This window comes from Macaca mulatta, chromosome 1 (genome assembly GCF_049350105.2).
Source record: "Macaca mulatta isolate MMU2019108-1 chromosome 1, T2T-MMU8v2.0, whole genome shotgun sequence".
Taxonomy (NCBI): domain Eukaryota; kingdom Metazoa; phylum Chordata; class Mammalia; order Primates; family Cercopithecidae; genus Macaca; species Macaca mulatta.
The window spans coordinates 84,879,626-84,893,359 of record NC_133406.1 but is presented as its reverse complement, the minus strand read 5'-3'; the positions used below and the strand labels follow the sequence as shown (position 1 = coordinate 84,893,359).

Sequence of the window (13,734 nt, the reverse complement as noted above, 5' to 3'; positions counted from 1 at the left end):
TATACATTTATTATAAATGATTTATTTTAAAGTAAAATTAAATATGCTGTAAATTTATAAATATACTTGATCCTTGAGCAACATGGATTTGAACTGTGTGGATCTACTTATATGCAGATTTTTTTCCCAACCACATAGAGATTGAAAATACAGTATGCTTGCGATCCAAAAGTCAACCCAGGTTGGAGGTAGAAGTCCAGGTTTCCTGTGTGGTTTCCACTGACAGTGTGTGTGAGGGGAGGCTTGTTGTCAGCCAGTGAGGGTTAATGTCCTGTCTTTTTGTGATACCACTCTTTTTTTTTTTTTTTTTTTTAATTTGGAGATAGAGTCTCACTCTGTTGCCCAGGCTAGAGTACAGTGACATGATGTCAGCCCAGTGCAACCACCATCCCCCAGGTTCAAGCAATTCTTGTGCCTCATCCTTCAGAGTAGCTGGGACCACACCCGGCTAATGTTTTGTGTTTTTAGTAGAGATGGGGTCTCGCTGTGTTGCCTGGGCTGGTCTCGAACTCCTGTCTTCTAGTGATTCACCCTCCTCAGCTTCCCAAGGTGCTGGGATTATAGGCATGAGTAACCACACCCAGTGTTTTTCTGACACCACTTTTGCAGATATGTTTGAGCATCTCATTATAGCCTCATGAGGTTGGAAATCTAGCCCCCCTGCACTTATCCATTGTTGACATTGGTGACATGGGACCAGTTTTTTTCTGTGATGTTTATCTCAAGTAGAATTGTTATTGTCTATGAGTTTTCTGTCTTCCTGGTCTACCCCTTTCCTAATCCTTTGGCTAGAAAGAGCAGGCTTTTGTTGGGGCTTTTTCTCTTTATAGCTGTTGTCATTTGTGGGTTATCATCTTTAGCTCTAATTCTGGGGTATATGAACCAAGAAGAAACCCCAGAAAACTCAACCATTATGTTGTTTATCAGATCCCAATGTCCTGAGGAAGTTTTTTCCTTCACATTTCAGAGTCGTCTTATGTTTGTTTTATGTATAATGTCTAGGGTTTTAAGTTATACTTAATGGGAAGAATGGGAAATATATCTATTCCATCTTCCCAGAACTTGAAGTCTCCAGAGTAAGCTTTAAAAATGTAAGTCTGTTCATGTCACAGCTTCAACATAAATATCTTCAGTGGACCCCCATTGCCTGCAGGATAAAGTAGAAATTTCTCAATTCTAATACAAGGCCCTTCATTATTATGCATGTATTTGCCTCTCGAGCTTTATCTCTTGTTACTACTCCCTTGTCCAGTGATTCCAGCCATACTGAATCACCCCGTGATGCTCCACTTCCTTCACATACTGTCTTTTTCCTTCCCTTTCTTTTTTCCTTCCCTTTTTAACAAAAAATACAAATTGAAGGCTCCCTTTAAGACCTGCCTGATGAGTAGCCCCAACTTTAATTTGGCTCTGAAGAAAAAAGTATCCCAAATACCTTCAATCTGTCATTCCTCCAGATACTTCTTGAGCAAAGTCTTTGTGTATACAAATACCCACCATTAATGACTGGTTATCTTGTGTTTCCCAACAGCAGTGTTCTCCAATATTTTTAAGTTCCTGGAAAAAATGTGACAAATTTATAGTTATTGACAACTTCTTTTTAATATTTGCTTCTTTACCATACTCTGAGCTCCTAAAGGTTAGGAAGTAGGTTATAGTAGGTTTTCCTACTACATTCCTAATGCCAAGCTTATTGCCAGTATTGTATAACAGACACTAAATATATATTTGTTGAGTATCAGCAGACAAAAATAAAATTTTTTTAAATAAAAAATTCATACCTCATTTAATATTTTTGTATGAGAAAATAGGATTTTTTTGTTTCCTAAATGAAAAATTTATTATAATCTATAATGTACTTTTGAAACTCTCATTCTTATGTTGCCTTGAGGTTGGGGATATGCGTCTCTGTGTACCGTTTCTGTTTGTCCAACCCTAAACTAACACACACACAGACATACACACACACACACACATTCTGTCTCTCTCTCTCCTTCCCTCTCTCCCCTGTGAATAGGAGTATTGATAATAAGGGAGCCTGAGTTGGTCCGAGTGTTGTGGGTTATTGTTAAGTTGATAATAAGGGAGCCTGTTTTTACTGATTATAATTAGAAGTAAAGTTTCTTCGCATCTCAGAAGAGTTACATAATGGGAAAAATGAAAATATCCATCTTGTGGATCAGGGAGATGTTTTGGTTGTTCTGCCAACCTCCTGCTGGCCCCAGTCTTAACCCCTTTCCAGTTTATAGTGTTCCACTTTGAATACTGCTTTAATCATGCCCATTTTTGGACCTCAATTCCTATAGCATATATAGCCTGCCACACAATTTGCATTTGATTTTCTACGTTATTATTTTTTAAAAGAGTGTTGCTGTTGTCTAACTTATCTCCTTCAAGACAGAGACCATATTTTATATTTCTTTTCCATGCCATATAGCACCAAGAAAATAACCCCATATGTATGATACCTTCATTAAGTCCTCATTACTAACAAGTTGAATTTTACAGTCCTAAATAGCATCCGTGAGCTAAGAACCATTTAGTTGATATCAGCTAACCCAGTTTCCTAGTACAGCTTTTTCTTTTGAGACAGAGTCTCATTGTATTGCCCAGGCCGGAGTGCAGTGATGCGATCTTGGCTCACTGCATCCTCCACCTCCTGGGTTCAAGTGATTCTCCTGCCTCAGCCCTTCTCAAGTAACTGAGTTTATAGGTGTGTGCCACACCTAGCTAATTTTTTTATATTTACTAGAGCTGGAGTTTCACCATGTTAGCCCGGCTGGTCTTGAACCCCTGACCTAAGGTGATCTGCCCGCCTTAGCCTCCCAAAGTGCTAGGATTACAGGCATGAGCCATGGTTCCTGGCCTAGTACAGCTTTTTCTATTTGTTCACTATAATTAGTTTTTAACAACTTTATCTAAATGTCATGGCTAATTGTGTTGGATATTTTTAATAGTCTCTGGATTTCTTTCAGAATTTTAGCCATATTTGCTATTTGTTGTAGTGAAAGTAAAGGCTCTGCTGCTTTACCCATTTTATAGTATTTGACCAAAGTTCAAAGCATTCTGGATTTTTCTTGATATGGGGTGTTCATCTTTCGGGAATGCAACATTCTGTGTTTTCCAAATTACGAGTGCTGTGTTTCCCTCCATAATGGAGGATTTTATGAAATATTGGAGGAGGGGTTATCTTTTCCAACACTTCTTAATCTAGTACATTCTTTTGTACTTCTCATAATTCACATACTGTTGTTTAAATGAATGTTTTGAGCTTTTTTCATTTTGAAAAGTGTCTGAAATATAAAACAGGGAAATTTGACATATATTTCCATTTCTCCAACAACTCCATTGCAAAGCAGCCAAAATAAAATGGCTGTGGTGAAAACTAAAATTAACACTGTATTGAAATAAATCAGTAAAAATATCCTTAAAGCTTTTAGATGCTATCCCATGTGATATCATCTGTTATAAACTTTATATGATAGGGAAATTTTATGAAATACTGAATTTTTTTGTTTCTCAGAGCTGTTGAAATAAGTCAGTAACAATAATTTCTGAAAAAATTGAACATGTCAGAGAAGAACACTTCAAAAGTAGAAGAAAGAAAGTGTGCTCAGAATGGATTACTAAATGTACCATATCGCTACTCTAAATTGATTTTCCTTAACCATAAAATGTAATTAAAATGAACCAGGAAGTGACAGAAGTCAGCTGCTTTACAGGCTACATTTTTACTCTTAATTATGAGAAATAACAAAAGTAAATTGATATTTACTTTAGAAATTGTTGAAATCCAGGTCGGGCGCGGTGGCTCATGCCCGTAATCCCAGTACTTTGGGAGGCTGAGGTGGGCGGATCACCTGAGGTCAGGAGTTGCAGACCAGCCTGGCCAACATGATGAAACCCCATCTCTACTAAAAATACAAGAATTAGCCGGGCATGGTGGCAAGTGTCTGTAATCCTAGCTGCTCAGGAGGCTGAGGCAGGAGAATTGCTTGAACCTGGAAGGCGGAGGTTGCAGTGAGCCAATATCACACCATTGCACTCCAGTCTAGGGGACAGAGCAAGACTCCGTCTCAAAAAAAAAAAAGAAAAACAAGAAATTCTTGAAATCCTAAAAATGTTAAAAACTTGAACTAGAAAATATTTAAATGTGTTTGAAAGAAATTAATTTAAATAGAAATATTCCCCTATGAAATGCCAAAATGTGATAAAGTGATAAAATACAGTTTTCTGAATATAAGACTAAACACCATGATTAAGATTAAACACCCTATGATTTCTAGTTTTCTTCACATAAGCATTCATTAATTGATACTGTTCAGATACTATGAAAACCAGTTAATACAACTTTACATCTTCAAAAGTTAACTGTGCTATTAATAACTATACTTTCAAAGTAAGTTTGAAATCTGTAAGTTTATTGCACTGATACCAGTTATTTATGGAATGTAGTACTATACAATGCATGATACACTAATACATTTAAGTAATTTTTAGACTGCAGATTTCATCTACACAAGTGAATTGCTTTTCCCAATAGGACTAACATATTAACACTGCTTCATTTATTGAAAGCATCAGTCTCAACAGTATGCAACACTTTGTGCACTAGTTCCCACACATTAACGTACAAATGAATGACTTGAGGATACTGTATAGATTCTGCTTCATTAGGTCTTGATTGGGGCTTGATATTCTCCATATCTAAGTTCCTAAGGGATGCTCATGTCACTTTTCTGGGGATGTCACTTAGAGCAGGGATTCCCAATTCTCGGGCCACAGACTAGTACTGGCAGACTGGGCCGCACAACAGGAGGTGAATGGCAGGTGAGTGAGCATTAGCGCCTGAGCTGCACCTCCTGTCAGATCAGCGGTGGCATTCGATTCTCATGGGACCGTGAACCCTATTGTGAACTGCTCATGCGAGGGATCTAGATTGCATGCCTCTTACGAGAATCTAACTAATGTTTGATGATCTGAGGTAGAACAGTTTCATCCCAAAACCATCTCCCAGCTCCCAGACTCCTGGGCCATGGAAAAATTGTCTTCCACAAAACTGGTCACTGGTGCCAAAAAGGTTGGGTATTGCTGACTCAGAGTAATAATGTGTAAAGAACAGAAAATATCCAGAGCAGAACTGATCATGAATATTGTTTAGATTTCTCTGTATCATTGACTTCAGTTCTTTCCTAGTTTACTTTTAATACCAGGAACATTTCCTATCAATTTATTACATTTTAAGGCATAGGTTAAAATAAATAATGTTGTTGTTTCTTAATATCCCCTCTTATCTGAGAATGTTAAACATTATTTAATAACGTTACCATGTAAAGTGGAGAAGTCAGTGCAAGATTTCCTGGGCTCTAGTCTTATCTCTGATACACATTTTGCAATGTGACTAGGCAAATTATTCAACTCCCTGAGTTTCTTCATCGAAAAATAGAAGAATTGATTTAGATCAGGAGTTTTTCAGGTATGTGCTTTTTGGAAATCAGAGTTTATTCTTCAGATAAACAGTGGTGTAACTAGACTGAGTGATTTGGAACCACCCTGTTAGAATCAAAATCATCTTACACAGTAATTTGACTAACATGAGCCTTAGGATGCTTACCAACACTGCAGTAAAACTTGACTTTTTGTTGTTGTTGGTTGGGTTTCTTGTTGCTTGTTAGTTTTAAATTTTTAATTGGTCTGAAGGTGCTGTTTTTGCAAGTATTTTTTTTCACAATGAATCTGTAAGGCATTTCTGCACATAAATTTTGCACATTTTCACACTGGCATACGTAATTCACCATCTTTACAGTGAACTGATAAGCATTTAATTTGTCAAGAGTCATACTGGTATACACTGTCAGTAGACCTAACACCAAATTCAAAATACTGATTAAAAAAAAAATTTAGTTGTTTTACCTTAGGTTCAATCATTTGCTTTTATACAAATAGTAAAAGAAACATTTGTCTTTTGTTTTTAGAATTGAGTCATTTGGAACAGCAACTTGAAGAAGCTAATGCTGTGAGGCAAGAACTAGATGAAGCTTTTAGACAAATCAAGGCTTATGAAAAACAAATCAAAACGTTACAACAAGAAAGAGAAGATCTAAATAAGGTAAAATATGTGAATAGATCATTAAAGCTTTTTCTCTGTTTTGAATCTTGTATAATAGAATACTGAAAGCATTCATAATGAATTACAATAATACATAGTGTATTTTATCTTTTTAAAAGTTGGTTTAAAAATATAAGGATTATTTTGGTGTATGTCATTTGATGAGTAGCTAGTAATAAACTTTTAAATTGTTGAAGCTTGAAAGTTCAGAATCTTTTGTTCTTTTAGAAAGTTAATAGTCAAAGGACTAGATTAAAAGTGAATGTTATTGAAAAAGAAACACGAAGAAATAAGAAAATAGTAGAATCTGTTTAGCATCTATAGAAAAAATTTAAAATACAGGCATATTTTCATTATAACTTACTGATAAGAACATTCTTAAAATATAATTTAAAATTTCTTTGGTTATTTGTTTTAAATGTCAGTTTTTATCTTTCAAAGCAGCATGGGTAAAAAAGCTAAAGTGATTTTCATAAGAACTGTGTATAACATTTAAACATTATTTTAAACATCGAGAAAATTTATTGATAGTTAAGACTCTGTAACATAGCCCAATAGGGTAAATAATATTCAAGCACTAGAGAAAATACTTTTCTTGAACCACATGCTGCTAAGCACTGTGACTTTCATTAATACAAAAATGTTGGGACTAATACTAGCCATTGCAAACAAGAAATCTGTAGTTTATGGCATAGCATAAGTTGTATTCAATAATGTAATATATTAATATAATGCACTGATAATATAGAATGAATGAAATCCTCTGGGGGAAGATTTGAAAGTCTTTGCGCCAGGAAAGAAATGGAGGGAATTAAAAATAAAACAAATAACCTTTAGCTGATGAAACTAATCAAAAGGACTAAAAGAGAACGCTATTAAAGAATAGATTGAAATAGACCAATACATTTTTACTTTCTTCTTAATGCAGTTTCAACCAATTTTTTGTATAGGCCCATTTAAATTCATTGCCAATTTAATAATATTTGTCATTTAAAACAGTTAGTGTTCTATTAACTTTAATAATATTATAGTAATATTAATGGTTTACCATTTTATATTTATTGGTAGGATTACTCAGCCAAATGTAGTTAACATAATGGATGTTATGCTTCCTGCTTTCTCCTCTTCTAAGAGAGTTCCTTGGAAATCTAAAGAGAAGGATCTTGGGTTCTTCCTCTAACCCTTTGAAAAGAGGATGAAAATCTGACCGCTAGATTTATAGTGACAGATAGTCACCAATTTTTAATGTTTTAGCATGAAAAATCCTTTTCATATATTTTGAGAAGACAATAGTGCTGACGAAAAGAAACAGATGATACCAATATAGGATTTTGAGTGATTTGCTTAATATCCTATAGGCATTAGAAAATGATTTTTCTCCACATTCCTTGCCAACACTTGTTATCCTTTGTCTTTTAAAAAAAAAATAGCCATTCCAATAGCTGTGAAGTGACAGCTCATTATGATTTTGGTTTTTACTTCTCTTATGACTAGTGATGTTGAATACTTTTTCATATACCTATTGGCCATTTGTATGTCTTCTTAGAGAAATGTCCACTGAGGTCCTTTGCCCATTTTTTGATTGGGTTAGCAAATATTCTGATTTTTTATAATGCCAAACTGTTTTCTAGTATACCAACTTCCATTTCCACGAGTAGTATATAGGAGTTTGTGTTCATATTACCAGATTTATTACTTTTGGCCAATCTAGTCTAAATTGAGATTTTAGGTTTTAGAAAATGTTTGGTTGTGGTCTTAATGTGCATTTCTCTAATTACTAATGAGGTCAAGTATCTTCACATGGGTCTATTGTCATTTACATTTCTGTTGTGAAATATTTCTTAATATCTTTGGTTTATTTTTCTGTTGGGTTGTTTTTTTCTTACTGATTATAAGAATTCTTGGAAATATTTGGACATTCTTATCTTTTGTGAGTTATATGTGTTACAAATATCTCTCAGTGGCTTATCTTTTTGCTTTTAGGAATCTTTTTATTAAAAAACGTTCTTAGGATTATTGTGGCCAGATTTATCAATATTTTTATGGTTAGTGTATTTGCTGTCTTATATAAAAAAATCTGAGATTTTAAAAATTTCTCCTAAATTTTTATCTTAAAGTTTTAAAATTTTAGAGTCTGTATCTCAACTATGTTTTAAAAACTGTGAAGATGGAATTTTGATTAAAATTACATTTGATCTGCTGAGCATCGTGACTCATGCTTGTAATCCTGGCACTTTTGAGAGGCCGAGGCAGGAGGATCACTTGAGTCCAGGAGTTTGAGGCCAGCCTAGGCAACAACAGAATGAGACCCAGTCTCTACAAAAAATAAAAAAAATTAGCCTGGTGGTGCACGCCAGTCATCCCAGCTACTCAGGATGCTGAGGCAGGAAGTTCTCTTGAGCCTGGTAGATCGAGGCTGCAATGAGCCATGATCATGTCACTGCACTCCAGCCTGAGCAACAGAGCAAGACCCTATCTCAAGGAAAAAAAAATGCATTGAATTTATAGATCAATTTAGAGAGAATTAACATCATTACAATATTGTCTTTAAGTTCTTACTATATATATTTATTACTGTTTTTCTGAATATACACACAGATTATTTCCAGAATAGAATGGACTGTTATTACTTACATACAGCAAGGAATAACTACATGGCTCCCTTCTGTGCTAAGTCTTACCTCAAGAGAAATACCCTGAGAGCTGGCAGGATAAAACCCTACACAGAAGGAATTGTATTGTAAATGAGGAGCCTTGAAAACATTTATCCAGGTGTTTACATAGAGAAAAGAAGCCACTGCTTCCTGCTTTCTCCTCTTCTGAGAGAGTTCCTTGGAAATCTAAAGAGAAGGATCTTGGGTTCTTTCTCTAACCCTTTGGAACATAGATAAATATTTCCACTGTAAATATAAGCCCAGAGTCTTCTGCTCTATCAAAGGAAGCCCCCTTGTTCTAGGCTCCTACTCTCTGCCACCCCACCTTGTAATGTAAACACATAACCTCCAGAAGGTAAATCTTAGTTTTCTCCCTACTAAAATCAGTTATAAGTTACTTTTTAAGACTTTCATTTAGCCCAGGTTTTGATAAAATTTGTTCAGAAGGGACAAACTGCAAAAACATGAAAGTTTTTCTGCATTCCTAAAGTCTTTTTATTCGTAAACATATCGCTCCATATATTTAAAGTTCTTTTAAAATATTCTTCCATAAAATTTCGTACAGAAAAGACTTTCATTTCTTTCCTTGTTTTACTGTATTAGCTAGAACCTCAGTACAATGTTGACTAGAAATGATAATAGCAGGCATCCCCATCTTGTTCCCCAATTTTAAAGAAATTGCCTCTGATATTTCATCACTAATAATGTTTGCTGTAAGTTTTTAATAAATAATTTTTATCAGGTTAAAGAAGTTACCTTCTATTCCTATTTTGTTAATAGCTTTTTATTTAGAATGGGTATTGACTTTATTCAATGTGCCCTTCTGTGCTCTATTGATATGATTATATGTTTCTTATCCTTCAATAAGTTGGTGTGGTGGACTACATTTGTAGACTTTTTCTAATATTAAGTCACTGTTATATTTCTGGGTTAAGCCCAAATTTCTTATAATACTGTGATAGTATAGATAACATTTATGTAGCAAATATCTGTTCTAATAGCACTGTTGTGAAAGCTTTACATATGTTAAATTATTTAATCTCCATCACAGCCCCATGAGTTAGGTGATATCATTATTCTCATTTTATGAATGGTGAGACCAAGCACAGAGAAATTAGTTCACTTACTCAAGGTCATAGAAATAGAAAGTGGTGGAGCTAGATTTTTAGCACAAGGAGTTTAGCGCCAGACTTCATGCATATCTACTTTATATATCACTGGAACTGATTTACTAATTTTTAAAAAGGATTTTCACGTTTCTTTTTATAAGTGAGATTGGTGTGTTATTATTTTTCCTCTTTCTTTGTTTTTTTTTTTTTTGAGACGGAGTCTCGCTCTGCCGCCCAGGCTGGAGTGCAGTGGCCGGATCTCAGCTCACTGCAAGCTCCGCCTCCCGGGTTCACGCCATTCTCCTGCCTCAGCCTCCCGAGTAGCTGGGACTACAGGCGCCCGCCACCTCGCCCGGCTAGTTTTTTGTATTTTTTAGTAGAGACGGGGTTTCACCGTGTTCGCCAGGATGGTCTCGATCTCCTGACCTCGTGATCCGCCCGTCTCGGCCTCCCAAAGTGCTGGGATTACAGGCTTGAGCCACCGCGCCCGGCTATTTTTCCTCTTTCTTTTCTTTTTTTTTTTTTTTTTTTTTTTTGATATTCAGATTATACTGGTCTCATAGAAACAGTTGAATTGCATTGGTTCTTTTTCTCACAGACCAGTGAGTTGTTTATAAGTATCTTTTAAAATTTTCAGTGTATGGAGTTTTATTTTTTTTTGTTGACTTCTAATTTAGTTGCAGTGTCATTACAGAACTTGCTCTACATAATATCTGTTCTTTGAAATCTACTGAGACTTGCTTTGTGGCCTAGCCTGTTCCATTTTTAAAACATTCAATATGTGTTCTTGAAAATAGTTTGTGTTCCAATTTAGAGAGCAAGCTTCTGTACATGAAGCTTGTTAGTTGAGCTTTTCAGATCGTCTTTATATTCACCGTTTTTTTTTTTTTTTTTGCCTACTTGGTTTATCTATTAATGACTAAGAAATTAAAATTTTTCATTATAGTGATGTTTACCAATTTTTCTCTGAAGTTCTAACAGTTTCTTTTTAATGATTTTGAGACTATCTTATAGAATGCACAAAAGTTTAGGATAGTATTTCTTCTTAGTGTATTGAATTTTATCATTATGTAGTGACATTCCTTATCCTTAATAATACTTTTTCTATTGAAGTCAAGATTTCATTTATTAATCCAATATAATAGATGGCCTTTAACTGGTGATTACTAATGTATATGGATATGTCTCTACTATCTTATTTTTTGTTTTCTGTTTGTCATGATTTTTGCATGCTGCTTTTTATTTCCTTTCTTCCCTTCTCAAAAGTTTTTAGCTGTGGTAAAATACATATAAGATAAAATTACCATCTAAACAATTTTCAAATGCACAGTTAATTAATGTTAAGTATATTTACATTCTTATGCAGCAGTCTCCAGAATTCTTTCTGTTTGCAAAATCATTTCTTTCTTCTTCACTGACATTTGTTGTTGCTGTTGTTGACATTTTACTTTACTCTCTAGTCTTTTGGTGGTTACTCTTGGCTTCTACCATGTGTATTAACCAAGTTTAAGTTGAAGTTAAATATCTTAAAACTATTTCCCAGAAACAATTTAAAGAGGTTTAATTTTACAGATTGAGTATCCCTTATCTGAAATGCTTGGGACCAGCATTCGGATTTTGGAATATTTGCATTATACCAGTTGAGTATTTCTAACCTGAGAATCCAAAATCTGAAATGCTCACTTTGAACATCATGTTGGCACTCAGACAGTTTTGGATTTTGAAACATTTCGGATTTCAAATTTTTTGGATTCGGGATATTCAACCTGTATTACCTCTTTATAACTTTCTTTATGTGTTGTTATTGGCCAGTATTTTAGCTGTATCTTTTGTTTACTGTACAAAGTTAACATTTTTATAGTATAATCTTATATATACACTTATTTACATTCACATTCACGTTAACCATTTTATTAGCTATTCATTTCTCTTGCATTAGATCTCTAAAATCATTTTTTTCTTCCTGAGATAAAGCTTTACTGGTTCCTTTAGTGCAGATCTGATTATGGTAAGCTCTGCCAGTTTTTGTTTATATGAAGCCTCAGACTTGAAAAGTAATTTTTCGGGTATATAATTTTAATTATCTTCTCATGTCTTTGAAAATATTTTACCCTGTTTCTGTTGCTGTTGTTACTTCTTCAGTTTATATTCTTAGTCTGATTTTCCTCCTCCCACCTTATTTGAGGATGGGGAATAGGTGATTTGTCTTTTTGTCCCTCTGATTTCTTTACGGTCTTTTATTTCTCTTTGGTATTACCAAAGAGTGTTGTTTTTTGAACATGTCTGGTTTGGGTTTTTAAATTTTTTTCTTGATTCATAAATGTAGAGCTTCCTCTAGTGATTGATGCATGTCTTTAATTTTAACATTTATATTTTTTCTTCTTTTTTTTTTTTTTTTTTTTGAGGTGGAGTCTCACTGTATTGCCCAAGCTAAAGTGCAACTGAGTGATCTCACCTCACTGCAGCCTCAGCCTCCTAGGCTGAAGTCATCTTCCCATCACAGTAGCTAGAACTATAGGCGCACACCGCCATACCTGGCCTTTTTTGGTTTTTTGGGCATTGTTATTTTTTGTAGAGATGAAGTCTCACAATGTCACCTAGGCTGCTCTTGAACTCCTTGGCTCAAGCAATCCTCCTGCCTCAGCCTCCCAAAGTGCTGGGATTATAGATGAGACCAACTGGGCCAACCTTAACGTTTTCTGTTTCTAAATGTTCCATACAGTTCTTCTATAAATCTGCTTGGTCATTTTTAATAGCCTTTTGTCATTTTTTCATTTTTATTATTTCATCTTTTATTCCTTTAAACATTTCATATGTAGCAATTTTGTGTTGATATCTAATGATTTTAATACCAAGATACCTTTGATGTTTATTTTTATTGTTTTGTTATTTGATTGTGGTGCTTTGTTCTTTGAGTAATTTGGAATCTGTGGTTGTGAGCTCATTCTTGTTTGTTCTTAATATGTGAAAAATTCAGATTTCATTGCAGTTCTTTTCCCCAAAGAAAATCTGCATTTCCTTTTGCTGGGAGGTAGGTAGTGGTACTGCCCTGAGTCCACTTTAGCTCTCCTCTAAGTTTCTCACTTCAATTAGGGAGTCTCCGGTTTAGTTTCTGTCTCCTTGCTTCTGGCTTGAGGCGTAGCCTCCATGTCAAGGGCAATGCTTGTTTTTTATGAAAACAACCTCACAAATATTTATCAAATTTTACAAATATTTATTTTGACCATCATATCGTTTATTCCTAAACTTTTTCCTCATTTGTGGAAATTAAGGTACTATCAGGTTAAATTAGCAGCTCCCGTGCATTTACTGTATTAGCATAAGGAATTGAGACCATATCAGGACACCATTCCGTTAAGAAGTAGTTTATTTATGTCAAGACACCATGCTGTTCAGAAGTAGTTTATTTATTTTAATTTGTCCTAAGGTGAATAATTTTGGCTCTTCTTGACTTAATAATAGCTATTCTGATGGCCAAATTTGGTCTCTAGGTTGCAGAATTGGTAACTTATATTCTTTTTACAAAACTGTAGGAACTAGTCCAGGCTAGTGAGCGATTAAAAAACCAATCCAAAGAGCTGAAAGACGCACACTGTCAGAGGAAACTGGCCATGCAGGAATTCATGGAGATCAATGAGCGGCTAACAGAATTGCACACCCAAAAACAGAAACTTGCTCGCCATGTCCGAGATAAGGAAGAAGAGGTGGACCTGGTGATGCAAAAAGTTGAAAGCTTAAGGCAAGAACTGCGCAGAACAGAAAGAGCCAAAAAAGAGGTTAGTAGTCAGGCAAATTTTGTAGTGCCCATGGGATAGTGATTAAAGCTACTTTTTAAGACTAGTGATATCATATATAATTTTTT

At 34.8% G+C, this 13,734-nt stretch overlaps 1 protein-coding gene across 11 annotated transcripts in view; it reads left to right on the top strand.

The window, feature by feature from the left end:
• Positions 1-13,734, top strand: part of CDC42BPA (CDC42 binding protein kinase alpha) — a 328,744-nt gene that overhangs the window by 188,631 nt on the left and 126,379 nt on the right. For 8 of the 11 annotated variants that reach the window (XM_028826282.2, XM_028826247.2, XM_028826258.2 and 5 more), the window contains exons 12-13: positions 5,976-6,109; positions 13,406-13,648. In XM_028826282.2, coding sequence (XP_028682115.1) covers positions 5,976-6,109; positions 13,406-13,648 — 377 coding nt within the window. The remainder of the gene's footprint in view (positions 1-5,975; positions 6,110-13,405; positions 13,649-13,734) is intronic. The other 3 variants (XM_028826295.2, XM_077938812.1, XM_077938809.1) reach the window with 1 other exon arrangement.